Source organism: Lampetra planeri, chromosome 78, assembly GCF_965212315.1.
Source record: "Lampetra planeri chromosome 78, kcLamPlan1.2.h2, whole genome shotgun sequence".
Taxonomy (NCBI): domain Eukaryota; kingdom Metazoa; phylum Chordata; class Hyperoartia; order Petromyzontiformes; family Petromyzontidae; genus Lampetra; species Lampetra planeri.
The window spans coordinates 3,723,129-3,745,806 of NC_136183.1; the positions used below are offsets into that span (position 1 = coordinate 3,723,129).

The window sequence follows — 22,678 nt, forward strand, 5'->3', positions numbered from 1 at the left end:
CTCTGTCGACGGCTCCCCTTCCTCCAGCTGCTGTGGTGTGGATGCATCCGGGCCCGGCTGCTCGATGCCATCTTCAGCAGTCTCGGGCTCCCCGACTGCCGCGGTGTCCTCCGCCTCTGGTACGCTGACTCGAGTCGTCCGGCGCGTGTCCATGTTCGTAGTTGTTTCACTTCCGACACCAGATGTAGTAGCGTTCACGACTCTTGGACACCGTAGTTGGAGGCGCACGGGTTTATTTAACACAGCACGTTCGTGGCATACAATACTGGAGGGGGTATCGGCTCCCTCACCCGACTAGCTGAGGATACACGTCCTAGCTACTCCTAGCCTGCCTCCTAGTCCTCCACTAACGGGCTAGGGGAGGCTATCCGGCCCGACACTGGTAAGTCGGGCCCGGTACCCGGAGTCCCAGACCAGCACCGGCTCTGGCTCGCGGGACCACGCCGCTGGCTCGGTCCTGTTCGGCCCATATAAGGACGGCGAACCAGGGGAGTCCAGGGCTCTATCTAAGACGGCTTCAGTCTTCCCTCGTTAGCTTAACATCTCTCCCGAGCCCTTTGATACATCCCCTTTTATACCCAACCCCTCGCTGAAGGGTGGGGCCCCGGGGGATCATAACGTCCGAATGAGCCCCCCAGGGTGCCTGGCGCGGACGTCGTAGAGGGCACCTCCCCGTGCACTCACGTAGCCCCGCCCACTGTGTTTGTTTGCCATAAGCTGCCATGCATAACGGGCTCTCTCTCTAACACCCCTACATAGGCAACGTGAAGCAGGAGGAGAATTCTGACTGTGAGTCAGAGCGAGGCAACTCCCAGCAGTTTGTGGAAGTGGAGGTGTGGGTGGACTTCTTAGACAAGACAAAGTCAAATGGAGACCCGGTAGATGTGTAAGCTTGGGACAATGAAGCTCCAATAGATTCACCTTTGATAATTGGTGTTTTTACCCTTCTATCTGGCAACAAAACTGACACCTTTTTTACAAGGAGTCATGTTTGCATAGACCACAATACCTGCAGTTGTAATGCAAACAAAAAACACAACTCTGATAATGTATGTGCACTGTCCTTGAAGTTGATTGGTCCACACCCGAGACAGCTTTACTTAGAGCCTAGTCTCACATGGTGTTGGACCACATGACGCCAATAGGCGCACAACTCAAAGACAATGCACCATCAGAGTATTAAGAGCTCGGGGCAAGCATTTACACCATTGGAACCTCATTTGCCAGTAGAAAAATATGACAATTGGTTTTTTACCCTTTTATCTGACAACAAAACTGACACCTTTTTTACAAGGAGTCATGTTTGCATAGACCACAATATCTGCGGTCGTAATGCAAACAAAAAACACAACTCTGATAATGTATGTGCACTGTCCTTGAAGTTGATTGGTCCACACCCGAGACGGCTTTCCTTGGAGCCTAGTCTCGCATGGTGTTGGACCAGATGACGCCAATACAAACCTTAGGGGGGGAGTGCTGTAATATTACTATTGTCGGTGGCAGTGTACAGCCAACACTTACGACCATAGAGTGCGCTCCTATCAAAGTCAACCCTTGGTGGGAAAACTGGTGCAACCACTAAAAAAGGTGTCAGTGTTGTTGCCAGATAAAAGGGTAAAAAAACAATTATATTTTTTACTGGCAAATGAGGTTCCAATGGTGTAAATGCTTACCCCGAGCTCTCATACTCTGATGGTGCGTTGTCTTTGAGTTGTGCGCCTTTTGGCGTCATCTGGTCCAACACCATGTGAGACTAGGCTCTAAGGAAAGCTGTCTCGGGTGTGGACCAATCAACTTCAAGGACAGTGCACATACATTATCAGAGTTGTGTTTTTTGTTTTCATTATGACTGCAGGTATTGTGGTCTATGCAAACATGACTCCTTGTAAAAAAGGTGTCAGTTTTGTTGCCAGATAGAAGGGTGAAAAATAAATTATCATGGTGCAACCACTTCGTGAGAGTGCCCCTTGAAATCGCAACCGGCAGGCGAAGTTTAATTGAGGTTCGGATCAGAGACTGACACGGAACGATATAACTTGATCTGTAGCGTGTCCTCCGTGCAGCATGATTCCTACAGATGTAGTGGGTAGCGTGGCCGGCTCTGCCCAGGCCACGCCTCCCTGCCCAGGCCACGCCTCCCTGACCAGGCCACGCCTCCCTGCCCAGGCCACGCCTCCATTCCCAGGCCTCGCCTCCCTTCCCAGGCCACGCCTCCCTGCCCAGGCCACGCCTCCCTTCCCAGGCCACGCCTCCCTTCCCCCACCTCTGGGAAGGTCTGGGTCCCTCCACCACGTGACCCCCCCAGGCACCCTCTTGGAGCCCCCAGCCCTCGTACGGACCGACACAGTAGTGACCGTTCTATGTCACTACACAAACAACTTGAAGAGCACTCTCTTGAAGAGGGGGAGGGGGGGGGAGACGACAGGCGCTGTCTCTCCAACTCGCTCCACAGTCTACAAGGATCAACAGTGTCTGGTGCGAGTGGTTTCTGGCGACGGGATGATCGCGCACATCAATGCAGACGGAGCCGGACCCATCATCCCTGCCAGCCAGAGGTCGCAACCGGGTACCGGATACCCGTACCCTACCCGATACCCGGCTACCCGTACCCGGCCGGGTACGAGTAGCCGTTTGCGACCCTGGTGCGGCCGGGTACGGGTAGGCCGTGAGTCACTGGTGAGTCACCGTTTGTCACTCATTTCCCAACGTCTTGTCTCTTCTCACAATTGAAGTTCCTAGAATCAACCCACCCGCGCCTGCAACATGGCTTCATCCCAGAGGTCGCAACCGGGTACCCGATACCCGTACCCTACCCGATACCCGGCCGGGTACGGGTAGGGTACGGGTACGGCCGGGTACGGGTACACGTTTGCGACCCTGGTGCGGCCGGGTACGGGTAAGGAATCAAAACCCACTATGAGACCTCCTTTACCAGTGGCAAAATATAGTAATAGGTTTTTACCCTTTCAACTGGTACAAAAAATGACACCAAATCTAACTTCAAGGGCAGTGCATATCATCATCAGAGTTGTTTTTGTTTGCATTTGGACTGCTTGTGTTGTGGTTATTGCAAACATGATGCCTTGTATAAATGTGTCAGTTTTTGTACCAGTTGAAAGGGTAAACACCTACTACTATGAATCAAAACCCGTTTGCGACCTCTGCTGCCAGCACGGGCACCACCGACATCGTGACCAGCGTGCCGATTCGGCAATCACCCCAGCGGTGGAGAGAGACTGGCCAAGCAGCCGAGAGCACCGTGTGTTCACACACACCCCGACCCAGCGACCTTGCTGGACACCTGAGGGATTTTCGGAACAAGGAACTCAACACCTCGGAAGCCGCTCACTCCCAACAGTGAGTAAGAAGACAAAGATAAAGACAAAGATCCCCCGTGTAGCCTTAACAGACTGTTGGGGCAAGTGCTGTTAGCGAGCACCTATGAAGGCCGGATTTTCGGTACAAGGAACTCAGCACCTCGGAAGCCGCTAAACTCAACAGTGAGCAAGAAGACAAAGATAAAGACAAAGATCCCCCGTGTAGCCTTAACAGACTTGGGGAAAGTGCTGTTAGCGAGCAGCACCTATGAAGGCTGGCACGGCACACGAGGGGATGGGTGGCCAACACCACGCCCGGCCGCCTTTGTCTCCCCAGTGGCGATGTTTACACAACGCACCAGGTACTCATTTGAGGCTGAGTCGACCTAGGGGAGGCCCGGGACCGGTTCAGATGAATAGTCACTGGTGGTGTTGGCCGTGAGCAGGAATCGAACCCTGTTCGCCAGGTTCATAGCGCAGCGCGCTAACTGCTACACTACCGCTCCCCAGACAACACACACACAGGCAACGCGCATATTGGTACCGATAAGATTGTTTCAAAAAGTTATCTTTGTGTTTCGAAAAGGGTTGCCATACCAAGGTGGTGCGTTAACAAATCTAGATTGAGCTACGACACATTTTTCATTGTATTATCGAGATTGGTAAATATACCCCTCGGTAACGAAACCGAGCCTAATATAGTAGTAGGTGTTTACCCTTTCAACTGGTACAAAAACTGACACCTTTATACAAGGCATCATGTTGGCAATAACCACAACACAAGCAGTCAAAATGCAAACAAAAAGAAACAACTCTGATAATGATATGCACTGTCCTTGAAGTTAGATTTGTTAAAACCTATTACTATATTTTGCCACTGGTAAAGGAGATGTCTCATAGTGTAAATCCTTATTTAATTTAGCATAATTTAATCAAATGTCATTATTTTTCAAGACTATAGTGGCAGCTGTCCCTGTGTGGCATAAGGTGGTCCTGTACCAGCCTGCATGTTGGGCAGAGGTCGCAAACGGGTTTTGATTCCTTACCCGTACCTGGCCACACCAGGGTCGCTAAACGGGTACCCGTACCCTACCCGATACCCGGCTACCCGTACCCGGCTGGGTATTGGGTAGGGTACGGGTATCCGATTGCGACCTCTGGGATGAAGCCATGTTGCAGGCGCGGGTGTGTTGATTCTAGGAACTTGAATTGTGAGAAGAGACAAGACGTTGGGAAATGAGTGACAAACGGTTACTCACCAGTGACTCACGGTCTACCCGTACCCGGCCGGGTACGGGTAGCCGGGTATCGGGTAGGGTACGGGTATCGGGTACCTGATTGCGACCTCTGGGATGAAGCCATGTTGCAGGCGCGGGTGGGTTGATTCTAGGAACTTGAATTGTGAGAAGAGACGTTGGGAAATGAGTGACAAACGGTGACTCACCAGTGACTCACGGCCTACCCGTACTCGGCTGCACCAGGGTCGCAAACGAGTACCCTACCCGATACCCGGCCGGGTACGGGTAGCCGGGTATCGGGTAGGGTACGGGTATCGGGTACCCGATTGCGACCTCTGATGTTGGGCATGAGTCTGTTAGTCGGGGGCGATGATTGATGTGCAACCTCAGTTGTGTAATTTGTGGGTAATGTTTTGAATTTGCCTAATTGTAACCACAACGCCAGCATGCAATCGCATCCACGTTTTGAATGACGGTGTTTTAGAATCCGCTGTTAAGAGGATGGTGCATATTTGTAATTAATGTTCCTGGACTAACCAGGGATGCCTGTCGGATTTGAACCTTGAACCTCTGCAGCAAAAAGAGAGCGCACCACCACTTGGCTTCCCTCAATCTGAGTGCGACAGGTGTAGGCCTCATCCGACAGAGATCAACTTCTTGTAAATACGATATAACACCATGCAGTACATTACGGTTCAGTAATTAAATTTTTCTTCTTCGTTATTTCGGTAAAGTAACGTAGAAGGGAAGTGATAAAATAATAAAAATGCTTGCGTTGTGGCCGAAACGTCGTGAGAATTGTATTTTATGTTTTATTTTTTATTATTTTATTACTTCCCTTCTACGTGGCGACTTTACCGAAAGAACCAAGAAGATGAATCCCCGCAGTCACGAAAGCTATAAATCGAAATTTAATTACATTTTGTCAATATGCCTATCGATAATTTAGAATGATAATTTAACTAATACTTTGTCTGATTCTGTGCGTACGTGTAATATTTTATCTATAAGGGTCAAACATGGAATACGTGATTATTAGGAGAAAGTGTGTTTTTTGGAAGTGTAGAGGTGTTACGGGAGGGCGAACAAACACACCAGGGGTGGTTATGCCCGCACGCGGAAGGATGCTTACATCCACGTCCGCATCGGTTAGCCCTGGGGGGCTGAAACGGCGCTGTGATCCCCCACGGCTCCACCCCTCGGGGGGGGAGTTGCTATATAAGGCGGTGAGCCGGTGGGCTCGAGGTTCAGTGTTCAGCTTAAACCAGTGAAGAAAGAAGACCAGCTAGATAGGCCCTGGGACTCCCCTGGATCGCTGTCCTTCTAAGGACCAACCGGGGCAAGCCAGTGGCGTGGCCCCGAGAGCCCAGAGCCGATGCTCTTGTAAGAGCCGGTCTGGTGACTCAGGGTGCCGTGATCCCAGCTTGGCCAGAGCTGGATCAGCTAGCCTCCCCTAGCTCTGGGAGTAGGCTAGCCGGGTTAGAGATCGTGGGATCTCCCTGTTAGACGGGTGAAGGGGCCGATACCCCTTCGAGTGTTGTATACATTGGCCTGTATTGAGTGAAACGGTTAATAAACAAGTGTGCCTCAGACTACGTCGTGCACGTCTCATTGAATCTACTACAGAAGTAAGCTGTACAGATAACTCACGTGGGAGCTGTTGTTCTTGTGATACTGGTCAACTGGTATTTTTAAATCCTTTATATTAAGTTCGCTTGCTTGCTTGCGTGCTTGCTTGCATAAAATGAACTTGAAAAGGCCTTCCCGCACACACTGCACTTGAAGGGTTTCTCTCCTGTGTGCGTTCTCTGGTGTATTTTAAGATTTGATGACTGTGAAAATTCCTTCTCAAACATAGTGCACTTGCAGGTATTGTGGTCTATGCAAACATGACTCCTTGTAAAAAAGGTGTCAGTTTTGTTGTCAGATAAAAGGGTAAAAAACCAATTGTCATATTTTTCTACTGGCAAATGAGGTTCCAATGGTGTAAATGTTTGCCCCGAGCTCTTAATACTCTGATGGTGCATTGTCTTTGAGTTGTGCGCCTAATGGCGTCATGTGGTCCAACACCATGTGAGACTAGGCTCTAAGTAAAGCTGTCTCGGGTGTGGACCAATCAACTTCAAGGACAGTGCACATACATTATCAGAGTTGTGTTTTTTGTTTGCATTACAACTGCAGGTATTGTGGTCTATGCAAACATGACTCCTTGTAAAAAAGGTGTCAGTTTTGTTGCCAGATAGAAGGGTAAAAACACCAATTATCAAAGGTGAATCTATTGGAGCTTCATTGTCCCAAGCTTACACATCTACCGGGTCTCCATTTGACTTTGTCTTGTCTAAGAAGTCCACCCACACCTCCACTTCCACAAACTGCTGGGAGTTGCCTCGCTCTGACTCACAGTCAGAATTCTCCTCCTGCTTCACGTTGCCTACATCGATGTAAAGGTCCGATTTTGGAGTTGAATCTTCATCTTCACATTTCACCATCGCTTCTTCGCTCTTCACCATCACTTCTTCACATTTCACCTCTTCAAAATCCACCTTGAAACATTTCATTGCGTCCAAGCTGGAATTCACTTCTGCTTCTTCATTCAGGAGGGATGGACTCATTGCAGCACTGTCACAAGTCGATTTCAGACTCCGCTCCTTGGAGGTCTTCTGATGCCTGTGTGTAAGCTGGTGTCTCTGAAGCTGTGGTAACTGTGGAAACGTCTTCCCACACGGAATGCACTTGAGGAGTTGATCTCCCGTGTGTGTTCTCTGGTGTATTTTAAGATAAAATGAACTTAAAAAGACCTTCCCGCACACACTGCACTTGAAAGGTTTCTCTCCTGTGTGCGTTCTCTGGTGTATTTTAAGATTTGATGACTGTGAAAATTCCTTCTCACACACACTGCACTTGAAGGGGTTATCGCCTGTGTGTATTTTCTGATGTATTTTAAATAAAATGAACTTGAAAATGTCTTCCCGCACACACTGCACTTGTTTGGTTTCTCTCCTGTGTGCATTCTCTCGTGTATCTTAAGATTTGATGACTGTGAAAATGCCTTCTCGCACACACTGCACTTGAAGGGTTTCTCTCCTGTGTGTGCTCTCTGGTGGATCTGAAGACCTGATGCCCATGCAAATACCTTCTCACACACGGTGCACTTGAAAGGTTTCTCTCCCGTGTGTGTTCTCTGGTGTAGTTTAAGTTGTGCTGACAGTGCAAAGGACTTCCCGCACAGAGCGCAACTGAAGGGTTTCTCTCCCGTGTGTGTTCTCTGGTGTATTTTAAGATGTGATGAATCTAGAAATGCCTTCTCACACACAGTGCACTTGAAGGGTTTCTCTCCTGTGCGAGTTCTCTGGTGCCGTGTCAAACTTCCAGGACAATTCGTGCTGTTTGGATCCTGGTCCCATTGTTGTATTTTTGTACCGAGCTGCGCCGAGTGACTTTGCTCCATCAGACCAATTCTGTAGAAGAAACGTCAGAGGAAGCATCAGGTGCAGACAGAAAAAAATATCCACACCATCTACATTTCGATTTAAATTTCGATTTAAAGCTATTCGTGACTGCAGATTCATCTTCTTGGTTCTTTCCAACCCAGCTTATATATATATGCTCCAAGCACGTGTGCTGTTTCATTCAGACGCTGTTGCCTCGACAGACCTGGTTTTCACCTGAGGACGGCTGCTTGCGTCGTGGCCGAAACGTCGTGAGAATTGTTTTATTATGTTTTATTTTTATTATTTTATTACTTCCCTTCTACGTGACTTTACCGATAGAACCAAGAAGAACCATCTACATTAGTATCGAGACACAAGAGGAATGAATATATACACAGTCACACATGACTTACACGTCTAGATTTATTCATATATTCAAGATATTCCCCAATTCATCACACGGGCTGTGAAGGCACACAATGAGAGGGCAAATGGCCTATAAATATGCCTGTAAAAGCCCTAGTATCTTAAGAATAAATGTTAACCCAAAACACAAAGAACACAATTTCGGCTGCAAAAGGAATATTTATAAAAGCTAAACTCAGCTAACATAGCAAAGACTTTATCTTATTGGTTCTTTCGGTAAAGTCACGTAGAAGGGAAGTAATAAAATAATAAACATATTTTTTATTTCCCTTCTACGTGACTTTATCTTCTTGGTTCTTTCGGTAAAGTCGCGTAGAAGGGAAACAATAAAATAATAAAAACAAAACATAATAAAATAATTCTCACGACGTTTCGGCCACAACGCAAGCAGTCGAAACGTCGTGATAATTATTTTATTATTTTTATTATTTCATTATTTCCCTTCTACGTGACTTTACCGAAAGAACAGAGAATTAAAGCAAATGCAATCAGGCGAGGGCAGGAGGCAAGGCCCCGCATGGCTAGGCCCCGCGTTGTAATGTTCCAAACTGGACATCGATTCCATCCTCGCTGCTACTCAATTGATATCCCTACGAGAGGAGCGAGGCTCTACCTGGGTAAACAACAACAACCACCACAACAACAACCACCACGATGTCAACTTCTCACCTCGGATCTCAGTGAACGCGCGCGCGGTGCAGCAGCTTCCGGATATATCGTGACGTCACGCGGCAGCAGGAGGTGACATGACGTCACTAGCTGGGTTCACCACACAATCCCCTCCCCCAACGAGCAGCGGTGTAATTGAATAAATTATGTTAATGAGCCGGGCCCACGTGGGGTGATTGGGCTTGGCTGCTGAACCCGTCGCAATGAAATAGCGACGGGTTCATGAATAAATTATGTTAATGAACCGCCAGTCAAAAGCGCGGTGGAGGGGGTGGGGATTGAATATCTTGGTGACATGACGTCACTAGCGGGGAACAGCTTTCCCTGGCGTCTCACGCCGACGAGTTAATGAGCGGTGACGTCACTGTGTGTGTGTACACTGTGTGTGCAAACTGTGTGTGTGTACCCTGTGTACAAACTGTGTGTGTGTACACTGTGCGTGTACACTGTGTGTATAAACTGTGTGTGTGTGTGTACACTGTGTGTTGGCACAGTCGGGGGTACAGATGGTGCATCGGCCAGTCAACTGAGTCAGTCGACCCATGGCACCTGGGTCTACCCCGTGCACATAACCTGGCACAAGCGCCATGGTGACGTGACCGCCACTTAGTGGCGAATTGCGGTTGTTATTGTTACTGTGTGTGTCCGGCAAAACAAGAGATGGCACCTCAGCCATCCATCTCATTGAGTAGCCATTACCAGATCATCAGCAGATGCAACAGGGCTGACCAGCAGGGAATAATCCCTTAACTATAACCAGTCATCGATAAGCATATTATTTTTAACCGCGACGAATGCAATTCATTTATACGGCCATTGTGAGCTTCTCAAACTACATAATTATTGAAGATGCTATGTAATGTGTAATAAACCCCGTTGAGACGACGTCGTGAATTGAGAATTCTTTATTCAGTTTCGTTCACAGCTTCCACCACATTCGTTCCTCCAGTTCCCTTGCTCCTTCACGCTGTTGGCTGACAGCGAGAGAAAGAGACTGCGGGGCCTGCCACGTAGCAGGCTCCGGACCACGGCACCAGCGTGGCTTCTCCGCTCCTTTAAATCCCTGGCCCACGTGATGCCCCGCAGCCAATCCTCAGCCACAACCCTGGGACTTTCCCGAATCTACTGTACGGCACCAGGGCAACGCCCCTAACTCGACTCCCCATTGGTTGCAGGCTGAAGCCAGCAGAGCCAATCATCATCATCCAGGTGTAACCTCACATTACAAATGTAATGCATTGGGCCAGAGTGAATTTCTGTCACAAGACGAGTTGAACAGGAAATGGTTCCAACTCCTGGTCACGCACCTTTAGATGGGCTTGCCAAAAATCATAAAAATCCTCAACGAATGTGAGCAGAGGCAGAGACATCGAAATCAAGGAACCCAAAGCACCAAGCCTATTTAGGGTACCATAGGCCTTAATTACATCAAGAAAGCAGAGATCTAGTTTCTAGTAAAAATCCGTACTCCCCTGCTGTACTCGATTGCAGTGGCGGCTCCTGCAAAATCTCTCAGGGGGGGCAAATGTGTGGATGACTGTTAAGGATAAGGTCCACCCATGCAATGGATAAATTAACAGCTTAAGCATGTAAAGGCAACTTTAATATTGATGAAAAATAAAGTGACTCTTACAATACATCTCCTTGTTTGTTTCTATACTCACTATTATTACAATCCACTCAGTTTCTTTTATTAAAGATTCCACTAGGTGGCGACAAATAATATTGACTGAAACGTGCTTACGTATGATGATGTAAGCACGTTAGTGCGAGCCCTCCCGGAAGCCATAGAGAATGCATTGCAGCGCCTACCATTCGAAAAAAAACATCTTTGAATGTAAGTCTATGGGAACACTCTGGGCGATTCTCAGCCAGAGTGAAATCGCCCAAAAGGAGGCGGTACTCCACAGAACGTGACATGACGCTGATTGGACTATATCCAGAGGCACAGTAACGGCTAGCGTAACTCTGTGGTTGAATGAGATTTTGAATGTGATTGAAAAAGTCCCTTTCACACTTTGGTGGTGCGTCGCCCAATCGCCCTAATGAAGAAACCACCCCTGCTCGATTGACAGAAAATACAGCCGCCCCTTGAATATCGGAGGTTACGTTCTTGGAAAATGCCGCGCGACGGCTAAAAACGCGATATTCAATACGTAAGCCTTACCCAAGTAATGGCGTTAGGTAAACGTCAACTAAAATTTACATTACATTTCAAATAAGTACTGTATTCCAAATCAACTAAAAACTAAACAATTGAAATAAACATTGGGAAACCGTGTCTCGTGCTTTTGGTTACAGGTCAACCCAACACTAATGGTCACACATGCTGTCTGCTTCTACTCGACATTGTACGAAAAGTCCGCCCAAACCTCCACATCCACAAATGGATGTGATTAGTCTCTGGCTCCATTAGCGACCTGGAAGTCAAACCCTAGAGCCTTCACAGGTCACCTTCACAAATGGTGACGTTTCCCAGCTGCCATCTTTATTGGGTCCTTGAATCACAAAAGATGGGTTTATGGAACTTCAAATTTCACACGTCAATCTCAGACTCTGCTCCTTGTAGACCTCCTTACGCGTGTTTCAGTTTCAAAACAATTCAAAATGCCTTCCAAGTGTACATTAAGTGTTTTTTAATGTGTGTTCCCTGGCAGTTGTGAAGATTTGATTACTTTGTAAATGCATTCCAAGACAGTGCAGTCGTTAGATTCCGAGGAGGCGAGTTCTGCTCTTGGTGACATCACAAGCCAGAGAGAGGAGGAGGCCCTGACGTAGCCCACTCGTTAATTTGGGGCGATGTCTTCAGAGGAAGCGTCTACATATTTAAGTAAACATGTGGTAAACAAGGTGGGATATCAATGGACACATACAGAAAGTTGAATTTAAATGGAAGGAAAAATTCAATAAAAACCTAGGCTAGAATACAAATCTGTAACAAAAATCCGCGATGCCTTCAAATGTTTTACACAAACTATAAATAACACTGCCTTTTAGGAATGCATGTGTTCAGTACAGGACACCTGTGGACTGGTTTTGGTGTACAATGTCTCAACAGTCGGGCTTTGCTTCAACTGATGTTCATCAGCAAGGTCCATTTCAAGTCTCAGTTCGACAAAATGTATATACGTAGTACAAAATGATAATTAGTGTTGTTGTGGAGAATGTATCTCCTATACGTAACTTTTAAGTGGCATACCTTAACTGATAAATTATCCGACTATGCTCCCGATTTCAAAGACAATGAGTTGCCCCAGTCAGATGCGGCCTGATTCACAAAAATACCCTTTGACCCGTACCACCAAAACAGATACTTTGTCCGGACATCACATATTCCATGTTTGACATTAATACACAAAATGTTGCATGTACGTACAGAATCAGACAGGTATTCTTTCAATTATGATTCAAAAGAATCAAAAGGCACATTGGCAACATTTTATTACTATAATGAACTGTACTGCATCACGTCACAACGTATTTACAAGTTGATCTCTGACGAGATTAGGCCTATATGTGCAGCACTCTCATAGAGGGAAGCCAAGTAGTAGTACATTCTCTATTTGTTGCAGAGGTTCAAGGTTCAAATCCGACTGGTATATCAATCATCGCCCCCGACTTACAAACTCATATCCACATGCAAGCCAGTGAACGGTCATCTTGTGGCAAACAGGGGCAGATGCCCATTATGGGCACCCTTCGAGTGTTTAAGATGAGATATGTTAAAAAACACATGAGTCGCTCCTGATTCGAGAACGACCCAACCCACAGATCCACAAATACTGGCCACTCTTACACTGCAGTTTGAACCTAGAAATTGAGTGTTCAACTTCACATTATATTCATTAGAGAGGCCTGTGACAAAGGTGCATCCATTGGAGCCTAATTGTCTCAAGCTTGCACATCTACCTGGTCTCCATTTGACTTTGTATTGTCTAAGAAGTCCACCCACACCTCCACATCCACAAACTCCTGGGAGTTGCCTCGCTCTGCCTCACAGTCAGAATTTAGTTCCTGCTTCACACTGCCTCCATCTATGTGAAGGTCCGATTTTGGAGTTGAATCATCTTCAAATTTAACCTTCACTTCTACGCTCTTCACTGTTACTTCTTCACATTTCACCTTCGCCTCTTCATATTTTACCTTGATACCTTTAAAAGTGTCCAGGCTAGGGTTGTCTTCTGGTTCTTGTTTCATGAACAATGGGGTCATTGCAGCACTTTCACTTTCACAAGCCGATTTCAGATTACACTTATTGTGGATTTTCTGATGCGTGTGTGTTCTCTGGTGTTTTTTAGGATGTGATGACTGTAAAAATTCCTTCTCACACACACTGCACTTGAAGGGGTTATCTCCTTTGTGTATTCTCTGGTGTCTCTTAAAATAAAATGAACTTGAAAACGCCTTCTCACACACAGTGCACTTGAAAGGTTTCTCTCCTGTGTGTGTTCTCTGGTGTGATTTAAGAATTGATGACTTTGCAAACGCCTTCCCACACACACTGCACTTAAAAAGTTTCTCTCCTGTGTGTGTTCTTTGGTGGGTCTGAAGATATGACGACCATGAAAATGCCTTCTCACACACAGTGCACTTGAAGGGTTTCTCTCCTGTGTGTGTTCTCTGGTGTCTTTGAAGATGTGATGACTGTGCAAACGCCTTCTCACACACAGTGCACTTGAAAGGTTTCTTTCCTGTGTGTGTTCTCTGGTGTCTTTGAAGATCTGGTGACCGTGCAAACGCCTTCTCACACACAGTGCACTTGAAAGGTTTCTTTCCTGTGTGTGTTCTCTGGTGTTGTTTAAAAGTAGATGAATCAAAAAATGCCTTCCCACACACACTGCACTTGAAGGGCTTATCTCCTGTGTGTGTTCTCTGGTGGGTTTGAAGATTTGATGACTTTCCAAACGCCTTCCCACACAGAGTGCACTTAAAAGGTTTCTCTCCTGTGTGTGTTCTCTGGTGTGATTTAAGAATGGATGACCATGCAAACACCTTTTTACACACACTGCACTTAAACGGTTTCTCTCCTGTGTGTGTTCTCTGGTGGGTCTTAAGATTTGATGACTTTGCAAACGCCTTCCCACACAGAGTGCACTTAAAAGGTTTCTCTCCTGTGTGTGTTCTCTGGTGCTGTGTCAAGTTTCCAGTACGATCCGTGCTGTTTGCATGCTGGTCGCATTGTTTCCTTCTTGTACTGAACTGCGCTGAGTGCCTTTGCTCCATCAGGCCAATTCTGCAGAGAGAGCGTCAGCTGCAAACACAAAAGCATGTCCACACCATCTATGTGAGTATTGAGGCACAGAGGAATGCATATATACACAGTCACACATGACTTACACATCTATACATATTCATATTTTCATGATATAGTGAAAGAGATTCCCCAATTCATCACACGGGCTGTTAAGGCACACAATGCGAGGGCAAATGGTCATAAATATGCCTGGACACCCTAGTGTCTTCAAAATTAATGTTTACCAAAAATTCCAAGCACACAATTTTGGTTGTCTAGCTACGACAGGAATATTTATTTAAGAAAAATTAGCTAACATAGCAACGGCTGTTGAAAAGAATACTATTTGTATTATGCAGAAATGTATAAATTAATGTTCATTTGCAACTTAGAGGTGTGAAGCCAGGCTCAGATGAGCTTGAATGCGAGGATGAACAGATCTAACTTAAGCTGCATATGTGCAGTGTTAATTTCCTGACTGTTTCCATTCTTATAAAATTTTGTTCTGTACCTGTTGAATTCCATGATGAAATGGGGCCTTGCATATGTTCTAGAAAAAGATCACCTCCCTGGGAAAATCTTGACTTAAAACTTTCGTGACAGCAGGAATTCATATTCTTTGGTTATTTCGGTAAAGTCACATAGATAGAAAATAATAATACAAATAAAATGAATAGAAGAAAAAAAAACGACTAATGTAGACTGTAGCCTGGTTCCTAACCTCGGTGAGCGTACTGGCAGTCTATAATGTCGACTGTAGCCTGGTTCTAAACCTCGGCGAGTGTATTGGCAGTCTATAATGTAGACTATTGCCTGTTTTTTTGACGAGACCTTTGCAATGGACTAGACCTTGGCGATGGACACTCACAGCTTTGTGTAATAACAGCCATAGAGGGTTCACGTGGGGATTGGCTTGCCGGTCCCACTTTGTAGCCAATAAGGGGTGAGCCAGGGAGCATGGCCTCGGCGTGATCACGGCATGTTAGCAGGGGTGATTGGCCTGGACAATCGGGGCCTCAGCTAATGGGAAGCCGGATCAGAGGCGTGGTCCCGGGATTGACAGGAAACCATCGGGAACGGTCAACGCTGTCTACGGAGGATTGGCTGGGGGGTACCACGTGACGAAGGGATTAAGAGAGAGAGAGAGAGAGAAGTCGGGAGCAGACTTGGGAACGAGAAGAGCAGGAGTCACACGCGTACGGGGCTCTGGGTGCCACGTGCGCGGTGGGGACTTGGCGGGAAGTCTGCGCGCTTTCCGTTGTCTGTCAGCAACGAGGAGTGTGTGAAGTGTAACTGTGGAAGTTGAAAATAAAAAGGACTGATTCCGGAAGCCGTCTCAAGAAGGTTTATTACATTGGTATAGAAAAAAAGTCCAGGCAGCTCCAACATAGTGTTACAGAGCCTAATGAAAAAATGCTGCAAGACTAATTTGAAGTGAGACTTTGGATGCCAAACCAGAGCTGGTCGTGAACACATTAACCAGGTATAGGAGCTCCTCCACCACGTGTAGAACTACCTGATTATTCATGGAGAGCTGAGCAGGTGTAGTGTTGAATGACATTAAATTCCCAAGGAGGTGTTCTTTTGGTCGTTCGGTAAAGTCACGTCACTTAACCGAAAGACCCAAAGAATATGAATTCCTGCAGTTACGAAAGCTTTAGGTCAAGATTTTCCCAGGGAGGTGATCTTTTTGCAGAACATATGCAAGGTCCCATTTCGTCATGGAATTCTCCAGGTACAGAACACGATTCTCCAACTCAATATCATTGAGTAGCCATGACCAGATCATCAACATGCGTAACATGGTTGATCAGCAGGGGACAATCCCTTGACTATAACCAGGCATCGATTAGGGTATCATTGTTACTGTATGAAATGCATTTTTAATAGGGCCATTGCGAGCTTCTCAAAACACAATTATTTCAAAATGCTACGTAATGTAATGCATGGGGCCAGAGGGAATTTCAGCCACAAGCCAAATTGAACAGGAAAGGGATCCGACTCCTGGTCACGCAGTTTTAGATGGGCCAGCCAAAAATCATAAAAATCCTCAACGATTGTGAGAAGAGGCAGAGACATCGAAAACCAAAAACAAACCAAAACCCCAAGCCTCTTTATGGTACTATAGGCTGTAATTACACCAAGAAAGAAGAGATCTAGTTTCTGCTGAAAATCCGTACTCCTGTACTATAGCTGATGGACAAAAAATACAGCAGCCCCTTGAATAGCGTGGAGGTTACATTCTTGGAAAGTGCCGTGCGAAAGCTAAAATGCCGATATTTAACATTTAAGCCTGACCTAAATAATGGGGTTAGGTAAACGGCATATAAAATATACATTACAATTGAAATAAGTACTGTACTGTATTCCCAATAAACTAAATTACTGAAATAAATGTGGAGAAACCGTATACAAAACATTCCAAGATGAGTTTAAATGTATATAAATAAAGCAGACTTTGTGTTTTTTTGAGAACCAAATTGCGCCAACACTATGAAACAAACACACATCAAAAATTCCATGCGTACTCAAGGGTAAGTTATGTTTTCACACAATTTTTAGCTTACCTGTTCACCATCAACACCTGTAACACCTGCACACTCCAACACCCCGCCGCTGCTATATATTTTCTCATTTACCACATTATCCTTACATATTATCAGGCCTGCATTTTTGCCACAAAATTAATTAACTTCCAGGTCCTTATTGTCCTCTCTGCACACGCACGGCTCACCTATAATATACTGTAATATTTCATCATGGACCCTTTGCCAGTACCAAAATATGAGAATAGGTTTTCCCCATTTTTCTGGCAACAAAACAGGTGTTAAGATGTTAAAACACCAAACTGAAACCTTTTACATGGAATCATGTGTGCATTAACCACAATACTTGTGGTCAGAATGCAAACAAAAACACTTTGATAGAAAATGAATGGTCTGCTGCTGAGGCAGACTGTTTTTAAAAGGTTTGAAATGGGTGTAGCCCAAGGGTCATAAAAAAGTGGCCGGGGCTAGTGATGTTAATGTAATAAATTAGCATGTTAATGTGAAATCGAAGAGTGGTGCAATCCAAAGCGGCCTCCCAACAAGAGAGAAGGAGCGAGGCTCTACCTGGGTAAACAACAACGACCACCATGACAACAATAACCACAATGTGAACTTCTCACTTCAGATCTCAGTGAGCGCGCACGAAAATAAATCACGCTTGCTAACACAGAGCGCACGCCTGGGATACACTGCCGAGATCATCGATGACCTTGCCGCCGAGAAAGTTCAGCAGCATCTGACAAGCACAACGGGGTGGCAGCCAGATGCGAACTGCCCATATCCCCCATTTAACACCCTTGCCGAGCACGCGCACGTGTGTGTGAGAGATTTGCTCGCGAGCGTGCGGAATTCCGACGGATGGGACGGGATAGCACCATTGCAAGTCTTCTTCCAGAGGAGGAGGTGAGGGGGGGGGACGAGGGAGCCTCCGGGACCCCGTGAGACAACCCCAGGATGGGTGGCAGGGATACAGACCGGCATAGGAGATTTCACAGGCCACGAGACCCAAGTACGTGAGGAGGTAACCCAAGTATGTGGGGAGGTGACCCAAGTACACCTGAATGTTACCAAGCTGCAGTCTACAGCGGAGATAGTCCAGTCCGAGGTGGGAGGGCTACGCTCCATGGTCGCGGGGCTAACCAGGCGAGTATCTCTATAGGAGGCAGACTCGAACAAATGCGCACTGGGAGGGTAAGGGGGAGTGGACAAGGGGCCTCCTATGGAGCCACCGCCCTTCCCCGTGCGTGCTATCTATGCGACCAATGGGGGCATCTCGTGAGAGACAGTCCCCAGATCGCCCGCGCGAGAGAAGCACCAGGGTTAACAACCAAGGCCTCCCTAAAGAGGGGACCACAGAGAGGTGCAATCGACGTGGTCCCAACACAAATAAACTGTCGTGATAATGGTGAGCGAGTGACCCCCACACAGATGCCGACAACAACACCCCAGAATGCGGCGACTGCGGGTGACTGGCTGCGGGAGCTGGTGGCAGGAATAATGGGGGCCACGTCGCTCGTAGAAGGGCAGGTGAACAGGCGGCGTACTCAGATTCTGCTGGACACGGGGGCGGCGGTAACGTCACTCGTGAGTGCAACACATTGCAGCGTGGTCGGGGTTGAAGTGGGCCGCCTACAGGCCCCGGATCGTGCGCTGCACACTGCAAGTGGAAGTGGGACTGCTGGGGAGGGTCACCCTTAAGGGTCGCCTCGGACACCAGGTGTGTAACCAGGAGTTATATGTGTCGAGCGTGTTATGCCACGAGTGTATTGCAGGTACCGACCTGGAAAAGATGGGGCTCAGCGTTTACCCCCCCGTGGCGATGCGCCACCGTGGAGGGCAGCGGGGAGCGGATTCCTTTCTTGGGACAAGAGCCGGGTTGCCCCCGCTTCGAGCCCGTGGCTGCTATCCTGGCGTCGGCCGTCACTGTCGGCATTGGTGTTCCACTGGGTTTTCCGTTTTTCTCCCAAACCTAAACTCAAAATATAGTTAGTGGTGGTCAAACAGTCCAATGCAGGACCCTCCTGAAACATAATCTTTAACTGCTAAATGAGAAATTAAATTGGAAAACCCTCAAACACAGTACAATATTTTTATTTTACCAGGTGAGGCCATCTGAGCTGCATAGCTCTTTTTCAGAATCGACCTGGACACAAATGATAGCTCAACTTAGTGGGTTATAATATGGAAATGTATTGCAGCAAAATTCTCAAAACGCATGTTTCTAAATGTGGAGAAAAATCAATGCCACTACAGGGAGAGAAATAAAAAATAAAAAAATGTAAACTGCAATTATAAATGCGTCAGGGTTGGAATCGAACCCACGCACGCAGAGCACGCTCAAGGAGTACACTAACACAAATGAGTACACTCGCTCACTCGGATTATTTTTTCTCTGGGTCCTTCGATTTTCCCCTCCACATTTAGTAACATGCATTTAGATTATTTGGCTGCTACAATCTTCCACGTGAAAAGCCATTTCGTTGAGCTATCATCTATGGCCAGGTGGCTTCTGACAAAAGATCTAACAGCTCTGTGAGCCTTGATTGGTAATATAAAAATAGTTTACACCATTGGAACCTCATTTGCCAGTAAAACATATAATTGTTTCTTTTACCCTTTTATCTGGCAACAAAACTGACACCTTCTTTACGAGGAATCATGTTTGCATAGACCACAATACCTGCAGTCATAATGAAAAAAAAAACATAACTCTGATAATGTCTGCACTGTCCTTGACGTTGATTGGTCCACACCCGAGACAGCTTTCCTTAGAGCCTAGTCAGAGTATGTTTTTGTTTGCATTATGACTGCAGGTATTGTGGTCTATACAAACATGACTCCTCGTAAAGAAGGTGTCAGTTTTGTTGCCAGATAAAAGGGTAAAAAAACAATTATCATAAAAATAGTTGTCCATCGGTCTAAAGGGTGCATCAGCAAAACCAACTCGGCAGAACGCTCCTGAATTAGAGTGCTGAGACTCATTGTGGTCATGTACTCGAGTGTGCACCATGGTGGCTGGGAGATGTTAATTGCCTCTCCTGGAATACAGGAGGTGGTGGGTTCGATCCCGACCCCTCCTGTATATTTGGAGTTTGCGTGTCTCTCTCTCTCCCCGTGGTCGCGTGGATTTTCCTCCGGATCCTCAGGGTTTTCCCCTCCACATTAAGAGTCAACATCACCACGCGTTTAGAGTATTTGACCGACAGACATTTCGACACGTTGATAAGCCACTTTGTTCTGGACTGGTCGCTTCTGAAAACAAGAGCGGTATAGCAGCTGAAGTGGGCTTGGCCTGGTAGGATAATAAAAAAACGAAATACTTAAAAGAAACAAAGTTTCAAAGTAGTGAGCCAGATGAAGACAAATTAAACTTAAGCAGAGAATTAAAGCAAATGCAATCAGGCGAGGGCAGGAGACAAAGCCCCGCATGGCTAGGCCCCGCGTTGTAATGTTCCAACCTGGACATCAATTCCATACTCGCTGCTACTCAATTGATATCCCTACGAGAAGAGCGAGGCTCTACCTGGGTAAACAACATCAACAACAACCACAACAACAACCACCACGATGTCAACTTCTCACCTCGGATCTCAGTGAGCGCGCGCGCGGTGCAGCAGCTTCCGGATATATCGTGACGTTACGCGGCAGCAGGAGGTGACATGACGTCACTCGCGGGGTTCATCACACAATCCCCTCCCCCAACAAGCAGCGGTGTAATTGAATAAATTATGTTAATAGCTCGCGCCCATATGGGGTTATTGGGCTTGGCTGGTAAACCCGTTGCAATGGAATAGCGACTGTTTCATGAATAAATTATGTTAATGAACCGCCAGTCAAAATCGCGGTGGAGGGGGTGGGATTGAATATCTTGGTGACATGACGTCACTAGCGGGGAACAGCTTTCCCTGGCGTCTCACGCCGACGAGTTAATGAGTGGTGACGTCACTGTGTGTGTGTACACTGTGTACAAACTGTGTGTACACTGTGTGTGTACAAACTGTGTGTGTACACTGTGTTGGCACAGTCGGGGGTACAGATGGTGCATCGGCCAGTCAACTGAGTCAGTCGACCCATGGCACCTGGGTCTACCCCGTGCACATAGCTTGGCACAAGCGCCATGGTGAAGTGACCGCCACTTAGTGGCGAATGGCGGTTGTTGTTATTGTTACTGTGTGTGTCCGGCAAAACAAGAGATGGCACCTCAGGCAGCCATCTCATTGAGTAGCCATTACCAGATCATCAGCAGATGCAACAGAGCTACCCAGCAGGGAATAATCCTTTAACTATAACCAGTCATCGATAAGCAGATTATTTTTAACCGCGACGAATGCAATTCATTTATACGGCCATTGTGAGCTTCTCAAACTACATAATTATTGAAGATGCTATGTAATGTGTAATAAACCCCGTTGAGACAATGTCGTGAATTGAGAATTTTTTATTCAGTTTTGTTCACAGCTTCCACCACATTCGTTCCTCCAGTTCCCTTGCTCCTTCACGCTGTTGGCTGACAGCGTGAGAGACTGCGGGGCCCGCCACGTGGCAGGCTCCGGACCACGGCACCAGCGTGGCTTCTCCGCTCCTTTAAATCCCTGGCTCACGTGATGCCCCGCAGCCAATCATCAGCCACACCCCTGGAACTTTCCCGAAGCTACTGTACGGCTCCAGGGCCACGCCCCTAACTCGACTCCCCATTGGTTGCGGGCTGAAGCCAGCAGAGCCAATCATCATCATCCAGGTGTAACCTCACATTACAAATGTAATGCATTGGGCCAGAGTTAATTTCTGTCACAAGCCGAGTTGAACAGGAAATGGTTCCAACTCCTGGTCACGCAGCTTTAGATGGGCCTGCCCAAAATCATAAAAAACCTCAACGAATGTGAGCAGAGGCAGAGACATCGAAATCAAGGAACCCAAAACACCAAGCCTATTTAGGGTACCATAGGCCTTAATTACATCAAGAAACCAGAGATCTAGTTTCTAGTAAAAATCCGTACTCCCCTGCTGTACTCGATCGACAGAAAATACAGCCGCCCCTTAATTATCGTAGGTTACGTTCTTGGAAAATGCCGCGCGACAGCTAAAAACGCGATATTCAATACTTAAGCCTTACACAAATAATGGCGTTAGGTAAACGTCAACTAAAATTTACATCACAATTGAAATACGTACTGCATTCCAAATCAACTAAAACTAAACAATTGAAATAAACATTGGGAAACCGTGTTTCATGCTCTTGGTTACAGGTCTACCCAACACTTATGGTCACACATGCTGTCTGCTTCTACTCGACATTGTCCGAAAAGTCCTCCAAAACCGCCACATCTACAAATGGCTGTGATTCGTCTCGGGCTCCATTAGCGACCTGGAAGTCAAACCCTAGAGCCTTCACAGGTCACCTTCACGAATGGTGACGTTTCCCAGCTGCCATTTTTATTGGGTCCTTGAATCACAAAAGATGGGCTTATGGAACTTCAAATTTCACACGTCAATCTCAGACTCTGCTCCTTGTAGACCTCCTTACGCATGTTTCAATTTCAAGACAATTCAAAAGGCCTTCCAATTGTACATTAAGTGGTTTTTAATGTGTGTTCCCTGGCAGTTGTGAAGATTTGATTACTGTGTAAATGCATTCCAAGACAGTGCAGTCGTTAGATTCCGTGGAGGCGAGTTCTGCTCTTGGTGACATCACAAGCCAGAGAGAGGGGGAGGCCCTGACGTAACCCACTCGTTAATTTGAGGTGACGTCTTCAGAGGGAGCGTCTACATATTTAGGTAAACATGTGGTAAACAAGGTGGGATATCAATGCAGACA

At 46.7% G+C, this 22,678-nt stretch overlaps 1 protein-coding gene across 1 annotated transcript; it reads right to left on the reverse strand.

The window, feature by feature from the left end:
- Positions 1 to 216: 216 nt before the first annotated feature.
- LOC144738231 (uncharacterized) lies at positions 217 to 20,439 on the reverse strand. The gene is given in 5 exon segments (XM_078621225.1): positions 217 to 7,493; positions 7,496 to 8,013; positions 9,377 to 9,405; positions 12,979 to 14,332; positions 18,644 to 20,439. Coding segments are annotated over 4 exon segments (2,511 nt in total). The 5' UTR covers positions 14,305 to 14,332; positions 18,644 to 20,439; the 3' UTR covers positions 217 to 6,855.
- Between the last annotated feature and the right edge of the window lie 2,239 nt (positions 20,440 to 22,678).